The 17,500-nt window shown below is 35.1% G+C and overlaps 1 protein-coding gene across 4 annotated transcripts in view; it reads right to left on the reverse strand.

The window, feature by feature from the left end:
* fam131ab (family with sequence similarity 131 member Ab) overlaps nt 1-17,500 on the reverse strand; it is a 53,564-nt gene that overhangs the window by 12,411 nt on the left and 23,653 nt on the right. For 3 of the 4 annotated variants that reach the window (XM_087282259.1, NM_001100155.1, XM_087282256.1), the window contains 2 exon segments: nt 3,948-4,041; nt 1,412-1,594 (listed from right to left, as the gene is read on the reverse strand). In XM_087282259.1, coding sequence (XP_087138385.1) covers nt 1,412-1,594; nt 3,948-4,017 — 253 coding nt within the window. In that variant the 5' untranslated portion in view covers nt 4,018-4,041. 4 annotated transcript variants of the gene reach the window in all.

Below are 17,500 nucleotides of genomic sequence, written 5' to 3' on the forward strand. Positions count from 1 at the left end.
GTGTGTGTGTGTGTGTGTTGTGTGTGTGTGTGTGTGTGTGTGTGTATGAGAGATAGAGCTTTGCCTGTGTTTGTGCTTGGTGCTTATGAGTGTGTGTTAGAGGGCGCGCGCGCGCGAATGAGAGAGAAAGCTTTGTCTGTGTGTGTGTGCTTGGTGCTGTGTGTGTTTATACAGACAGCTTGTTATAGGCTGTCTGGACTGTATAACTGGGTGGTTTTTGGTTTTGTTCATCGGGCGCGGCGGATAGAAAACGGGGCGGGTCGGGCAGCGGGACATCAAGTGCTCAATATAAGCGGGGACGGTCGGGTTCAGGCTAAAACCTGGCGGGTGCGGGCGGGATTCAAAATTTAGTCCCGCGCAGATCTCTAGTTCACAGTGCAAACAGCTCCCGGTAGGAATAACTCGAGTGAACATAAAACAAAGCCGATTAAAACTTTCTTGCTCTGCTCAGCTGCACAGAACACAGCGAGCGCTGCATAATCCAGCATGCATGTAGAACTACACTACCCACAATACACTTCGCTATGGACTACAAATCCCGTAAATATTCCATTTCCCCTCTCCTGCAACACTAGTGTGCAACTTAAGCAAAACTGATACTAAAATAGTTTTACATTTGGTTTTGTAGTTCGGGCCTAAATAAATGTTTGTTGCCGTTTTTAATCATTTTAAGTTAATTTGAATGACTATAAATAAACCATTTGACATTATTGACGCATTTATTGTGTAAAATTGCTAGCTTTTACTGTCATTCAATGAGTTTTGGTCATTATCAATGCACTGTCACTTTAATTGAGCGTGAGCAGCGTGTCAAAAATAGACCCAGCGCCGAAACGATCGCTGCACTGCTGCTTCGGCGACGCTTACGCCTCGCTCTGACGCGCTGCTGCTGCGTGCGGTATGAAAGCTCTCATCTGTTAACATGGACGCTGAAAACACACGCGCTGCTGACGCTTGCGGTGTGAAACAGGCGTTAGTCTATGCTGACGTTCTCTTCAGCAGCTCAAACACTCTAATGGCTAACGGACAGACGGCTGCTTCTCACTCAGGGCTGCTGCTTATGCTAATGAGGAAGAGATTGGCACTAGTGGGCGGAGCTTTCCCCCTATGATGACACGTACAAAGGGAAAATGCCAATCAAAGTGTTTCTGCAGTGTGTGTGTGTGTGTGTGTGTGTGCGTGTGTGTGTGTGTGTGTGTGCATATGTGTGTGTTTGTGTGTACACTGACCGGCAGCGAATCGTGCCTCCTGCTCTCCCTCAGTGAGGTGTGAGTATGATGTGATGTGTGTTTGTGTGTGTGTGTGTGTGTGTGTGTGTACACTGACTGGCAGCGAATCGTGCCTCCTGCTCTCCCTCAGTGAGGTGTGAGTACGATGTGATGTGTGTTTGTGTGTGTGTGTGTACACTGACCGGCAGCGAATCGTGCCTCCTGCTCTCCCTCAGTGAGGTGTGAGTACGATGTGATGTGTGTCTCCAGAGCGTTGGTCGTGTCGCTGGGTTTACTCCAGCCCTTCCACTCGATCAGGTGTGCCACGCGGCCCTGCGCCATCGCTGTGGGCTTCGTCACATGATCTTTGACTACCTGTGAGATTCCTGAACACACACAGAGAGACCACACACAGAGACCACACATGGACACACACACACGCACACAATGCAGAGGTCAGTGACATACACACTGCATAATGCAGGAGCAATAATCTGATCATACTGACAGTCAGGAGAGTGTGTGTGTGTGTGTGTGTGTGTATCTCTGTGTTTGTGTGTTTTTCAGTGTGCGAATGTGTCTCTCTGTGTTTTTGTGTGTCTGTGTGTGTGTGTGTGTGAACATATAGGTCTGTGTTTGTTTGTTTGCATGCGTATTTCTGTGTTTGTGTGTATGTTTGTTTGTTTGTGTGTGTCTCTGTGTTTGTTTCTGTGTGCAACTGTTTCTCTGTCTGTGTGTGTATATCTCTGTTTTTTGTGTATGTGGGTGTGTCTGCGTTTGTGTGTGTGTATCTCTGTGTTTATGTTTTTCAGTGTGCGTGTGTCTGCATGTGTGTGTGCCTGTGTTTGTGTGTGTGCGCATATGTTTATGTGTTTGTATGTTTGTGTGTGTCTGTGTGCAAATGTTTCTCTGTCTCTGTGTGTGTGTTTGTGTGTGTGTGTGTTTTTGTGAATGTGTATATGAGTGTGCGTCTGTGTTTGTGTGTGTATATCTTTTTGTGTGTATATGTGTTTGTTTATTTGCATGCGTATCTCTGTTTCTGTGTGTGTGTGAGTGTGTTTGCTTGTTTGTGTGTTTCAGTGTGCAAATGTGTCTATCTATGTGTGTGTGTAAGTGTGTGTGTGTGTGTGTGTGTGTGTGTGTGTGTGTGTGCGCATATGTCTATGTGTTTGTTTGTTTGCATGCGTATCTCTGTGTGTGTGTGTGTGTGTGTGTGTGTGTGTGTGTGTGTGTGTGTGTGCGCATATGTCTATGTATTTGTTTGTTTGCGTGTGTGTGTGTGTGTGTGTGAGTGTGTTTGTTTGTGTGTGTTTCGTTTTTGTGTTTCAGTGGGCAAATGTGTCTATCTATGTGTGTGTGTAAGTGTGTGTGTGTGTGTGTGTGTGTGTGTGTGTGCGCATATGTCTATGTATTTGTTTGTTTGCGTGTGTGTGTGTGTGTGTGAGTGTGTTTGTTTGTGTGTGTTTCGTTTTTGTGTTTCAGTGGGCAAATGTGTCTATCTATGTGTGTGTGTAAGTGTGTGTGTGTGTGTGTGTGTGCGCATATGTCTATGTGTTTGTTTGTTTGCATGCGTATCTCTGTTTCTGTGTGTGTGTGTGAGTGTGTTTGCTTGTTTGTGTGTGTTTCTGTTTGTGTGTTTCAGTGTGCAAATGTGTCTCTCTCTATGTGTGTTTGTGTGTGTGTGTGCGCGCATATGTCTATGTGTTTGTTTGTTTGTTTGCATGCGTATCTCTGTGTGTGTGTGTGTGTGTGTTTCGTTTTTGTGTTTCAGTGGGCAAATGTGTCTATCTATGTGTGTGTGTAAGTGTGTGTGTGTGTGTGTGTGTGTGCGCATATGTCTGTGTTTGTTTGTTTGCATGCGTATCTCTGTGTGTGTGTGTGCGTGAGTGTGTTTGTTTGTTTGTTTGTGTGTGTTTCTGTTTGTGTGTTGCAGTGTGCAAATGTGTCTATCTATGTGTGTGTGAAGGTGTGTGTGTGTGTGTGTGTGTGTGTGTGCGCATATGTCTATGTGTTTGTTTGTTTGCATGCGTATCTCTGTGTGTGTGTGTGTGTGTGTGTGTTTCGTTTTTGTGTTTCAGTGGGCAAATGTGTCTATCTATGTGTGTGTGTAAGTGTGTGTGTGTGTGCGCATATGTCTGTGTTTGTTTGTTTGCATGCGTATCTCTGTGTGTGTGTGTGCGTGAGTGTGTTTGTTTGTTTGTTTGTGTGTGTTTCTGTTTGTGTGTTGCAGTGTGCAAATGTGTCTATCTATGTGTGTGTGAAGGTGTGTGTGTGTGTGTGTGTGTGTGTGTGTGCGCATATGTCTATGTGTTTGTTTGTTTGCATGCGTATCTCTGTGTGTGTGTGTGTGTGTGTGTGTGTGTGTGTGTGTGTGTGTGTGTGTGTGTGTATCTGTTTTTTTGTGTATATGTATGTGTATGTGAGTGTGTGTCTGTGTTTGTTTGTGTGTATGTGTGTCTGTTTGTGTGTGAATGTGTCTGTGTGTGTGTGGGTGTGAATGTGTGTGTGTGTTTTAGTGTACGAATGTGTCTGTCTGTATGTGTGTGTGTGTGTGTGTGTGTGTGTGTGTGTGTGTGTGTGTGTGTGTGTGTGTGTGTGTGTGTGTTTTAATGTGCAAATGTGCCTGTGTGTGTGTGTGTGTTTGTTTGTTTGAGTATGTGTGGATGTCTCTGTGTTTCTGTGTGCAAATGTTTTTCTGTCTGTGCGTGTCTGTGTGTGTGTGTGTGTGTGTGTGTGTACCGTGAAGTGAAGATCTGGCCAGCGCTGCGATCTCTTGAATGGTGAGAGCTCGTCTGGATTTTGGTAACATGTCGTTTCTGTCCTCAACATTTAACTGAGAGAAAACAACAGTAAGAATAAATGATGAGTAAAGCATTCCCTCAATACATTATCAATAAATCAGTGAACAAACATATTCACATTTACTCTCAGCAATGCAGACAGAGAACTGGATCTTTACATTCTCTCAAGAAACAATGATCCCACAGCTGCGAGTAAAATACACACTCTGATTGATATTTAACAGTAAGATTCTCATGTTTACAGCGAAAGCTACTGTGAGCTCTGAGGTTGTTAACCGATGTGTGTTTATTGAAGCGGTCCGCTCACATTTATACAACTTTTATTAAAACACTCACGCCTAGCAGAATTATTCCAGAAACAATACATTACCCATGATGCTATGAGGCTACCAATGTGCACCAACAAAGATCTACAGCTCCGCCCACTCACTTGAGGCAAATTCTATTTAATTCTATTCTATGCATCTAGTTATTCTGTTTCTCTGCTCTGATATGCTTCTGCTCTGTTTTATTTTATTCTAATCTGTCCATCTACTGTAGACGGGTATTTTCTGCATTGCTGATCTGATGTAATTCTATTCTACTCTTTTAATCTTGTCCAGACACATTTTAATTTGCTGTTCTATTCTGTTCTTTTGCATTCTGTCCTCCTGGTGTAGACATGTATTTTATGTTTTGCTCATCTGATAAGCTTCTATTCTGCACTTCTGTTTTAATCTATTCCCCCTATCTACAATAGACAGGTACTTTGTTTTGCTGCTCTATTTGATTCTATTGTATTCTTCTATTCTATACCAGAGAGAAAGCTTTTTTGCTGCTCTGAAGATCTTCTATTCCATTCCACTGTATTATATTCCATTCTTTTATATTCTATTCTATTCTGACCATCTAGTGCAGGCAGGTATTTTCTGCATTGAAATCTATTCTATTCTATTCCACTGCATTATTTTATATTCTATTCTGACTGTCTAGTCCAGACAGGTATTTTCTGCATTGAAGTTTAATCTATTCTATTCTATTCCATTACATAACCATCTAGTCCAGACAGGTAATTTCTGCGTTGAATTCTATTCTATTCTATTCTATTCTATTCTATTCTATTCTATTCTATTCTATTCTGACCATCTAGTCCAGGCAGGTATTTTCTGCATTGAAGTATATTCTATTCTATTCTATTCCACTGCATTATTTGATATTCTATTCTGACTGTCTAGTCCAGACAGGTATTTTCTGCATTGAAGTTTATTTCATTATACTCTATTCTGACTGTCTAGTCCAGACAGGTATTTTCTGTGTTGAAGTTCATTCTATTCTATTCCATTCCACTGCATTATTTTATATTCCAACTATCTATTCCAGGCAGGTATTTTCTGCATTGAACTCTATTCTATTCTATTCTATTCTATTCTATTCTATTCTATTCTGACCATCTAGTCCAGACATGCATCTTCTGCCTTGAAATCTATTCTGTTCCATTCTGTGCATTGCTTCAAGACCGAAAGATGTTGAGCTACTCTGAAATGCTTCTATTCCATTGCCATCTATTCAGTTCTATTCTATTATATTGCTTCCATTCCATTGTATTCCATTCCAGGAAAATAACAGACTGGATTAGCAGAATAGAATAGAATAGAATAGAATAGAATAGAATAGAATAGAATAAAATGGAATGGAATTGTATAGAATAATGATATCAGGGAAATGAACAACATTTTAAAAAGTGAAAACAGTAAAACAGAATGATATAGAAAATAAAAAATGAATCAGCAGAGTAGAATAGAATAGAATAGAACAGAATAGAATAGAATAGAATAGAGACTTCAGTGCCAGTACATTTTAGACTAGATGGAAATTAGTTCAGTAATGTAAGAAGAATGAAATGGAAAATAGAAATGGAATAATGACTTAAATGCTATAAACCTGAACATTTTAAACAAGTGAGAGCAGTGGAGAAAAAAGAATGATATAGACAATATTATAATAGACTGGACTAATAGAACAGGCAAAATAGAAAAGAATAATAACCAAGTGTGAAAACAGAGAAGAACAGAATGACATAGAAAATAATAGAATGAATCAGCCTATAGAATCTGTAGAATATAATAGAGCAGTGACTTTCTCAGTACCAGTATATTTTAAACTTGATTGCAATGTGTACAGGAGTGTAAAAAAAAGAATGAAATTGAACAGACTGGATTAGCAGAATAGAATAGAATAGAATAGAATAGAACAGAATAATGACGTCAGTGCTAAAACCAGAATATTTAAAACGAGTTAGAACAGTAGAGAAACAGAAAATAATAGAATGAACCTGCCTAATAGAATAGGCTATACAGCAGTGTACAGGTGTGTGTAGGTGTGTGTGTGTGTGTGTGTGTGTGTGTGTTAGGGCTTCCAGATATAAAAAAAAAAGCTGACACTGCGATATTTAGCTTTTCCACAGTATATTCTGCATTATGAATTAACTATGATTAAACTGAAATAACTACACAATTCTCATGTGTTCAGAACTGTTGTGCGTGGTCATCTGTAATCCTGACCCTGCATTGCACATCCTGTGATTTGACTATAGCGGAATCACACATCGCGGTGTCAATGCTATAACAATATGTTAGAAAATAACAGAATGAATAGGCTATACAGCAGTGTACAGGTGTGTGTGTGTGTCTCTTGTATATCAGCAGGAGACACACAGTTGACACGTGCACATGCCGTGTTCAAACACTCCGGAGCAGATGTGAGAACTCACAAGGGAAAAAACACATTAGCCAACACGTCATGGCACAGTTAGCGTAGCACACCACAATAACAACCGATGCATATTGAACTATAAAAGCACGCAAACGCCAAACCCAAGAGCTCCTAATTTACACCAGGAAAAACCAGCAATACAGTCTGCAGTTCACTCAAGCACACACACACACACACACACACACACACGCCTTACTGTAGTGTAGTCTAGACTAGACGTGAACAGTCCAGATGCTCACTGGAGAACAGAGTACAATATAACACAACAGAATGAAATGTATTATAAAATACCAGTATGGAATACATCAAGAAAATAGAATAGAATAGCATACAATAAAATAGAAACATGTCAGTAGCAAAACAGAAATTACCAGTCTAGACTAGATGGAGAAAACTGAACAGAATAGAATATGGATGAAAAAATAGAATAGAATAAAATAGAATAGAATAGATTTGAAAAGAATAGAATAAAACAGAATAGAATATAAATGTATAGAATAGAGATGAACAGAACAGAACAGAATACAATAGAAGCATGTCATAGTAGCAAAACAGAATTTACCAGTCTAGACTAGATAGAGAAAACTGAACCCAATTGAATAGAATATAAAGATAATAGAACAGAATAGAATAGAGATGAAAAGAACAGAACAGAATACAACCATGTCTTAATATCAAAACAGACATTACCAGTCTAGATTAGATAGAGAAAATAGTATAGAATAGAAACACACATATATACCCTACAATAATCTGGAGTAGTCTGTAGAGTAGTCTAGACTAGATGTACGGTAAGCAGTGCAGATGCTCACTGGAGAATAGAATACAATAGAATACAACAGATGATCAAAACTTAATAATAACATTGATGCAGTTAAACAGAAAATACAATAGAATAGAATATATGGAGAAAATAGAATGGAACCGAATAAAACAGAAGCCCATCATGATAGCTTCTAGAAAGACGTGAAATATCAGTCTAGAGTATAAACAAATACAAAAATAGAAAGATAATATAAAATATAAGGAGACATAATAGAATGGAATAGAACAGAATCATGTCACAGTGGAAAAAACAGAAAATGTAAGTCTAGACAAGACGGGGAGAATAGAATAGAATAGAATAGAATAGAATAGAATAGAATAGAACTTAGATTGAGAAAATAGAATAGAATAAAATAGAATAGGAGCATATCTTAGCAGCAAAAAGATATACGAGTCTAAACTAGACGAAGAAAACAATAAATAAGGAAATAAATAGAATTTAATAAAATAAAATAAAAAATAGAATAGAATAAAACAGAAGTGTATCTTTGTAGCAAAATATAAATTAGAGATGGAGAAAACTGATCAAATATAGATGACCAGAATAAAATAGAACAGAATAAAATATAGATAATCAGAATAGAATATAGATGATCAGAATAGAATAGAACAGAATAGAAAACACATAAATAGGATAAAATAGAAGCATATCTTAGTAGCAAAACAAAAAATACCAGTCTGATAATAGCAACAGATGGAGAAAATACAATAGAATAGAATAGAATAGAGAATAGATAGAGAAAACAGAATAGAATACAATAGAATAGAACCATAGAACCAACAAAAATTGCCAGTCTACACTAGACGAAAAAAACAGAATAGAATAGAAAATTGATGGAGAAAATAGAATATAGTACAATAGAAGCATGACATAGTAGCAAAGCATACATTTCCAGTCTAAACTAGATGGAGAAAACAGAATAGAACAGAACAGAACAGAATAGAATAGAATAGAATAGAATAGAATAGAATAGAATAGAATAGAAAGTAGATTTATAGATATGAATGGAGTAGAAAAGAATAGAAAATAGATAGGAAAAATGGAAATAGAATACAATGCAATAGAAGCATGACATAGTAGCAAAACAGAAATTACCAGTCTTAACTAGATGGAGAAAACTAAATAAAAAAGGAAATATATGAATAGAATAGAATGGAATAGAATAGAATGGAATAGAATAGAAGAATGCCATAGTATCAAAACAGAAAATACCAATCAAGAACAGATGGAAACAATAGAATAGAAAATAGATGGAGAAAACAAAAGAATACAATAGAATAGAAGCATGTCTTAGCAGCAAAACAGAAATGACCAGTCTAGACTAGATGAAGAAAACAGAATAAAATAAAACAGAAATCAAAATAGAATAGAATAATATTATAGATGAAAAACAGAAAATGCCAGTCTGGAATAGATGGAGAAAATACAATAAAATATAAAAGCATAGAAACACACGCACACACACACACGCACATGCACACACACACGCACCACCTACTGCCCTACTGAACGCAGCACTGAGATTCCCTGTAGAGCTGAATCTTAAGAGAACCACAAAATTCAATAAACATCGTGCAGCACACAGCTTCTGTCATTTACAGTCATCTCACTCGCTGAAACTGCAGCCGATGACTGTTAGATCAATAAGACAATGACATCAACCACAGTCTGGATACTCACAGGAGTGTAGAGTACAATAGAATACAACAGAACAAAACTGAATAAAACCTCAGTGCAGTAAGACAAAATACCTGTCCTGACGAATGGTAAAACTGTACAGTGGTGTAGAAAACAATATACTGTAGAAATGAACACAATAGAGTACAACAGAAAAAGAAGAAAATAGAATACATAAGAGGATGATATTAATCCATAATACAGATGAATAGAATAGAATGGAATAGAATAAGAGAATGCAGCATAATAGAATCAATAAATAAGATGTTATTAATAATGATGAATAGAATCGAATAGAATAAGAGAATGCAATAGCATAGAATAAATTAGATAGGATTAATACAGATGATTAGAATAGAACAGAAGAGAATAGAAACAAAATAGAATAGAATACAGTTTAGTGCAGTAAAACAGAAAATACCACTATATAATAGATGGCAAATAGAATACAATAGAAATAAAATATACTTCAGTGCAGCAAAATAGAAAGTATTGGTCTAGAATAGAAGGAGAAAAGGGAACAGAACTAAATAGAAGCTCATCATAGAAGCAAAATCAAAAACACCAGTCTAGACTAGGTGGAGAAAATAGAATTGAAAGGGATAGAATAAAAAAAACTAATTAGCAGTCTAGACTAGATGGAGAGAATAGAATGGAGAATAGAATAGAGAATAGAAGCTCAAAAAGAAGCCAAACCGAAAATACCAGTCTAGACTATAAAAAATAGAATTGAAAGGAGTATAATAGAAAATTTATGGAAAAAATAGAATGGAATGAAATAGAATAGAATAGAATCATGTCATAATAGCAAAATATAAAATATCAACCTAGACTGCATAAAAACAGAAAAAAATACAATAGAATAGAAAATATACTGAGAAAGCAGTTTAGTCTATAATAGAATAGAATAGAATAGAATAGAATAGAATAGAATAGAATAGAAGCATGACCTAGTAGCAAAACAAATTAGCAGTCTAGACTAGATGGAGAGAATAGAATAAAAGCTCAAAGTGGCAAAAACGAAAATACCATGAAAATAGAATTGAAAAGAGTAGAATAGAAAATATATGGAAGAATAGAATGGAATGAAATAGAATCATGTCACAATAGCAAAATATAAAATATCAACCTAGACTACATAAAAACAGAAAAAAATATACAATAGAATAGAAAATCTACTGAGAAAGCAGAATAGAATAGAATAGAATAGAATAGAATAGAATAGAATAGAATAGAATAGAATAGATTAGAATAGAATAGATTAGAATAGAATTGAAGAATGACCTAGTAGCCGTACAAAATTTACCAGTCTAGACTAAATGAAGAGAATAGAATAGAAGCTCATCAATAGAATAGAATAGAATAGAATAGAATAGAATAGAATAGAATAGAATAGAATAGAATAGAATAGAATAGAAGCATATCATAAAAGCAAAAAAGAAAATATCAATCCAGCCTGACTGGGAAAAATAGAATAAACAACAGATGGAGTAAATAGAGTAATATAGAAAAAAAACATACAATAAACTAGAAAATAAATGGAGAAAATAGAATATATCATAGTAAAATAGAAATTAAAACAGAAAATACTAATCTATAGAAAATAATTGAAGCATTACATAGTAGCAAAACAGAAAATACTAATGTAGATTAGATGGAGAAACATACAGTCTAGAATATAAAATAGATGAAGAAAATAACAGAAAATACCAGTCTAGATGGAGAAAATACAATAGAAAAAAAGATGGAGAAAATAGAATATGATTAAAGCATGACATAGCAGCAAAATAAAAAATAACAGTCTAGACTAGATGGACAAAATGCAATAGAAAATAGATGGAGAGAATAGAATAGAATAGAATAGAATAGAATAGAAAAATATCGGTCTGGATTAGAAGGAGAAAATACAATAGACAATAGATGGAGAATAGAAAAGAATCATCTCATAGAATCAAAACAAAAAAATATCAGTATGGATTAGATGGAGAAAATACAATAGAATACAATAGAAAATAGTTGGAGAGAACTGAACTGAATAGAATAGAATAGAAAAAAAAATATCAGTCTGGATTAGATGGAGGAAATACAACAAAAAATAGATGGAGAATAGAATAGAATAGAAGCAAAATAGAAAATACAAATATAGACTAGATGGAGAAAATACAATAGAAAATAGACGGAGAAAACTGAATAGAATAGAATCATGTCATAGAAGCAAAACAGAAAATACTAATGTACATTAGATTGAGAAATATAGTATAGAACAGTGGTTCTCAAAATTTGTTCATTAAGTACCACTCCAAGTACCACCAAAATGAGCAGTATTGAAATACAGTAGAGTAGTCGGCCCAGTAAAGCAGCTACAACTCTGCACAGTAAAACAACGTGGCAGATTACCTCAGAAATATAGGCTATATGTCATATATGGCACATTATATACATAATTTGATACATTTTGAAATATATGTAGCATGTACATGACATATTTCATTCCTCCGCGTACCACTAGAAGGAAGCCCGCGTACCACTAATGGTACACGTACCACAGTTAGAGAACCACTTGTCTAGAATATAAAATAGATGAAGAAAATAGAATAGAATTGAAGCATGACATAGCAGGAAAACAGAAAATAGCAGGCTAGACTATGGAGAAAATAGAACAGAAAATAGATGGAGAGAACTGAAAAGAATAGAATAGAACAGAAGCATGTCATAGAAGCAATATAGAAAATACCAGTCTAGACTAGATGGAGAAAATACAATAGAAGATAGATGGAGAGAACTGAACTGAACTAAATAGAATAGAATAGAATAGAATAGAATAGAATAGAATAGAATAGAATAGAAGCAAAATAGAAAATATCAGTCTGGACTAGATAGAGAAAATACGAGTACAGTATAAGAGAACAGAGGAGAAAAACACAGAAGAGATTAAAGCAGAGCACATTCTCCTGCTCCAGAGGAATACAGACCTCTCCATCTGCATGCAAACCACACACACACACACACACACACAGATCCACAGGTTTCATAACAGCAAACACACGCGCTGCCGAAGAAACACGATCGTCATTAGTCTATATGTGTATTTTAAAATCACACACAGCCCTCCAGTGCTGAACGTAGATGCATGACAGACACACACACACACACACACACACACACACGTAACAATAAATGATACCGGCTCTCCGCTGGCTCCGCACAGGAACAGAAGCTTCTCCATGGAGTCGGTCTTCATTCAGCAGATATCACACCCCGCTATTCCCCAAACCAGCATCGCTATAGCAACCCGTCACCATGGAGCCTTTTCTCCAAGGATACGGAGAGCTGGATGCGGATGACGTCACATGCAGCACTTCTGACCCAGAGATACTGATGCTCTCGAGCTCATGAACACACACATGCAAACACATACGTCACACACATCTCACACACACACTCTGCATTCCTGCTCAAGTCTCTCTCGCTCTCTCTCCACAATTAGACCCCCTTGCCCTGTGTTTAGATTTCCATTACTGTAGTATTATTGCTTGTTCTATATATTAAGGTTCCACTGGTGTCCCTTGATAATCAAAATAGATAAACATAACTGATAATTCATACACTCACTCACTTTATTAGGTAAACCTTACTAGTAACAGGTTGGTCCCCGTTTTGCCTTCAGAACTGCTTTAATCCTGCAGAGATTCAACAAGCTACTGGAAATATTTTTAGAGATTTTGCTCCATATTGACATGATAGCATCACACAGTTGCTGCAGATTTGTCGGCTGCACATCCATGATGCCAATCTCCCGTTCCACCACATCCCAAACTTGCTCTATTGGATTGAGCTCTGGTGACTGTGGAGGCCATTTGAGTACAGTGAACTCATTGTCGTGTTCAAGAAACCAGTCTGAGATGATTCACGCTTTATGACATGGTGTGTTATCCTGCTGGAAGTAGCCATCAGAAGATGAGTACACTGTGGTCATAAAGGGATGGACATGGTCAGCAACAATACTTAGGTAGGCTGTAGCATTGACACGATGCTCAGTTGGTACTAATAGAGCCAAAGTGTGCCAAGAAAATCTCCCCCACACCATTACACCACCACCACCAGCCTGAACCGCTGATACAAGGCAGGATGGATCCATGCTTTCATATTGTTGATGCCAAATTCTGACCCGACCATACCTTGGTTGTAACGATTAGAAATTTGCATTAACGAGCAGTTGACAGGTGTACCTGTGGCCGGTGAGTGTAAAGTGCACCTGGCTGTAATTAAAACATTAAATTTCTACATAATACTGTACGCTTCCAAATGTATGCCATGCATATATAAAAATATATCATTATAGATTTTACCTGATAATTAAATTAAATGTAATTTTTTTTATTATGTTTGATAATTTTGTGTATTATATGTTTTTATCTGATTTTTTTCATTTTTATGTGCATTCTATAAAAGTGTTCTCCGAAAACTAATGTATAATAATAATAATAAAATTAACTATTTATATATTCATTAATTGTTTAAAATAATAAGGATAATTGTTATCTTTTCTAAATTTTAATATTGGGTATACTGCAATATACAAAAATGCCAGAAAATCTGTGAAAATAAAAAAAAATTGTGTATCATATTTGCAACATTATTATTATTTTATTTTTATTATTGTAAAGCACCTTATTTTAGGAATTATTTAATCATTTTTGTTATTATTTATTCTAAATATTTTTTGATTTTCAAATCATTACTGATGTAAATATTATTCATTCATTTATTCAGCCATTTTCCTTTGGCTTAGTCCCTTCATTCATCAGAAGTCACCACAGCGGAATGAACCACCAACTTATCCAGCATACGTTTTACACAGCGGATGCCCTCCAGCCACAACCCAGTACTGGGAAACACCCATGCACACATTCGCACACAAACACACGCATATATATATATAAGTCTCAAAGTTATAAACTCAGAGATCAACAGATAAAAAATATGACATGCTCTTTGTTTTAAAGTTCACAGTTTAAAGTTTAAAGTTCAAAGTCTAACGACGCTAAATCAAACAATCCTAACAATAGAACAAAACCTCTATTGTAGGGCTGAAGAAGGGAAAGAAAGAACGAGTGGATTCAGGGCCTGTTAAATTACATCAAGTTAAAGGCGAAACACATTAGCACAAATTCCATTCGAAAAGCCGCATTAAGAATTTATTGCTAATTACTCAGAGTGACTGGTGAATGATTAGAAAACTAGCTAGTGAACATTTAATGGAACCCAGAGTGCAGCGCTACCGTGCTAATGACCGGCATGCTCAGGGTTAATGAGATTATTATCAACGGCAGAGAAACCGAGAAAACCATTTTTTGAACCACATCTACAGTACCTGATCAGCTCAGATCTGCAGAATATCTGATACCTGAAAATATATGTACATGCTATACAGAACAGAACAGAATAGAATAGAATAGAATAGAATAGAATAGAATAGAATAGAATAGACAATAAAATGATAAAATAAAATAGAATAGATCTCAGTGCAACAAAGCAGAATATACCTGTCTGGACAAAATTATTAGAATAGAATAGAATAGAATAGAATAGAAAATAATATAATATAAAATAATATAATAAAATTAAATAGAATAGACCTCAGTGCACTAAAGCAGAAAATAACTGTCTGGACTAGATTAATAGAATAGAATAGAATAGAATAGAATAGAATAGAATAGAATAGAATAGAATAGAATAGAATAAAATAAAATAGACCTCAGTGCAACAAAGCAGAAAATACCCGTCTTGATTAGATGAATAAAATAGAATTCAATAAACTTTAGTAAAACTGCAGAAAATATGACTGTAGACTAGAAGGACAGAATAAAATAAAATAGTGAAGACCTCAGTGCAACAAAGCAGAAAATACCTGTGTGGACTAAATGATTAGAATAGAATAGAATAGAATAGAATAAACTTCAGTGCAACAAAGCAGAAAATACCTGTCTGGACTAGATTAATAGAATAGAATAGAATAGAATAGAATAGAATAGAATAGAATAGAATAGAATAGAATAGACCTCAGAGCAACAAAGCAGAAACTACCTGTGTGGACTAAATGAATAGAATAGACTAGACTAAAATAGAATAGACCTCAGTGCAACAAAGCAGAAAATACCTGTGTGGACTAAATGATTAGAATAGAATAGAATAGAATAGAATAGAATAGAATAGAATAGAATAGAATCAAATAAAATAGACCTCAGTGCACAAAAGCAGAAAATACATGTGTGGACTAAATGATTAGAATAGAATAGAATAGAATAGAATAGAATAGAATAGAATAGAATAGAATAGAATAGAATAGAATAGAATAAACCTCAGTGCAACAAAGCAGAAAATACCTGTCTGGACTAGATTAATAGAATAGAATAGAATAGAATAGAATAGAATAGAATAGAATAGAATAGAATAGACCTCAGAGCAACAAAGCAGAAACTACCTGTGTGGTCTAAATGAATAGAATAGACTAGACTAGAATAGAATAGAATAAAATAAAATAAAATAGACCTCAGTGCAACAAAGCAGAAAATACCTGTGTGGACTAAATAAATAGAATAGACTAGAATAGAATAGAATAAAATAAAATAAAATAGACCTCAGTGCAACAAAGCAGAAAATACCTGTCTAAACTAGATGGATAAAATAGAATTCAATAAACTTTAGTAAAACTGCAGAAAATATGACTGTAGACTAGAAGGACAGAATAAAATACAATAGTGTAGAATTCAGTGCAACAAACCAAAACATAACTGTCTGGACTAGCTGAATAGAATAGAATAGAATAGAATAGAATTCAAGGCAGAAAATACCGGTCCAGACTATATGGACAGTCTGGAGTACTAGATAGACAGAATAAAATTGAACAAAGTAATAGAATAGAATAGAATAGAATAGAATAGAATAGAATAGAATAGAATTCAAGGCAGAAAATACCGGTCCAGACTATATGGACAGTCTGGAGTACTAGATAGACAGAATAAAATTGAACAAAGTAATAGAATAGAATAGAATAGAATAAAATAAAATAGACCTCAGTGCAACAAAGCAGAAAATACCTGTCTTGATTAGATGAATATAATAGAATTCAATAAACTTTAGTAAAACTGCAGAAAATATGACTGTAGACTAGAAGGACAGAATAAAATAAAATAGTGAAGACCTCAGTGCAACAAAGCAGAAAATACCTGTGTGGACTAAATGATTAGAATAGAATAGAATAGAATAGAATAGAATAGAATAGAATAGAATAGAATAGAATAGATTAGAATAGAATAGAATAGAATAAACCTCAGTGCAACAAAGCAGAAAATACCTGTCTGGACTAGATTAATAGAATAGAATAGAATAGAATAGAATAGAATAGAATAGAATAGAATAGAATAGAATAGAATAGACCTCAGAGCAACAAAGCAGAAACTACCTGTGTGGACTAAATGAATAGAATAGACTAGACTAAAATAGAATAGACCTCAGTGCAACAAAGCAGAGAATACCTGTGTGGACTAAATGATTAGATTAGAATAGAATAGAATAGAATAGAATAGAATAGAATAGAATAGAATCAAATAAAATAGACCTCAGTGCACTAAAGCAGAAAATACCTGTGTGGACTAGATTAATAGAATAGAATAGAATAGAATAGAATAGAATAGAATAGAATAGAATAGAATAGAATAGAATAGAATAGAATAGACCTCAGAGCAACAAAGCAGAAACTACCTGTGTGGTCTAAATGAATAGAATAGAATAGAATAGAATAGAATAGAATAAACCTCAGTGCAACAAAGCAGAAAATACCTGTCTGGACTAGATTAATAGAATAGAATAGAATAGAATAGAATAATAGAATAGAATAGAATAAAATAGAATAGACCTCAGAGCAACAAAGCAGAAACTACCTGTGTGGTCTAAATGAATAGAATAGACTAGAATAGAATAGAATAGAATAGAATAAAATAGACCTCAGAGCAACAAAGCAGAAAATACCTGTGTGGTCTAAATGAATAGAATAGAATAGAATAAACCTCAGTGCAACAAAGCAGAAAATACCTGTCTAAACTAGATGGATAAAATAGAATTCAATAAACTTTAGTAAAACTGCAGAAAATATGACTGTAGACTAGAAGGACAGAATAAAATACAATAGTGTAGAATTCAGTGCAACAAACCAAAACATAACTGTCTGGACTAGC

Source organism: Danio rerio, chromosome 15 (genome assembly GCF_052040795.2).
Source record: "Danio rerio strain M-AB ecotype USA chromosome 15, GRCz13ab, whole genome shotgun sequence".
In the NCBI taxonomy this organism is placed as follows: domain Eukaryota; kingdom Metazoa; phylum Chordata; class Actinopteri; order Cypriniformes; family Danionidae; genus Danio; species Danio rerio.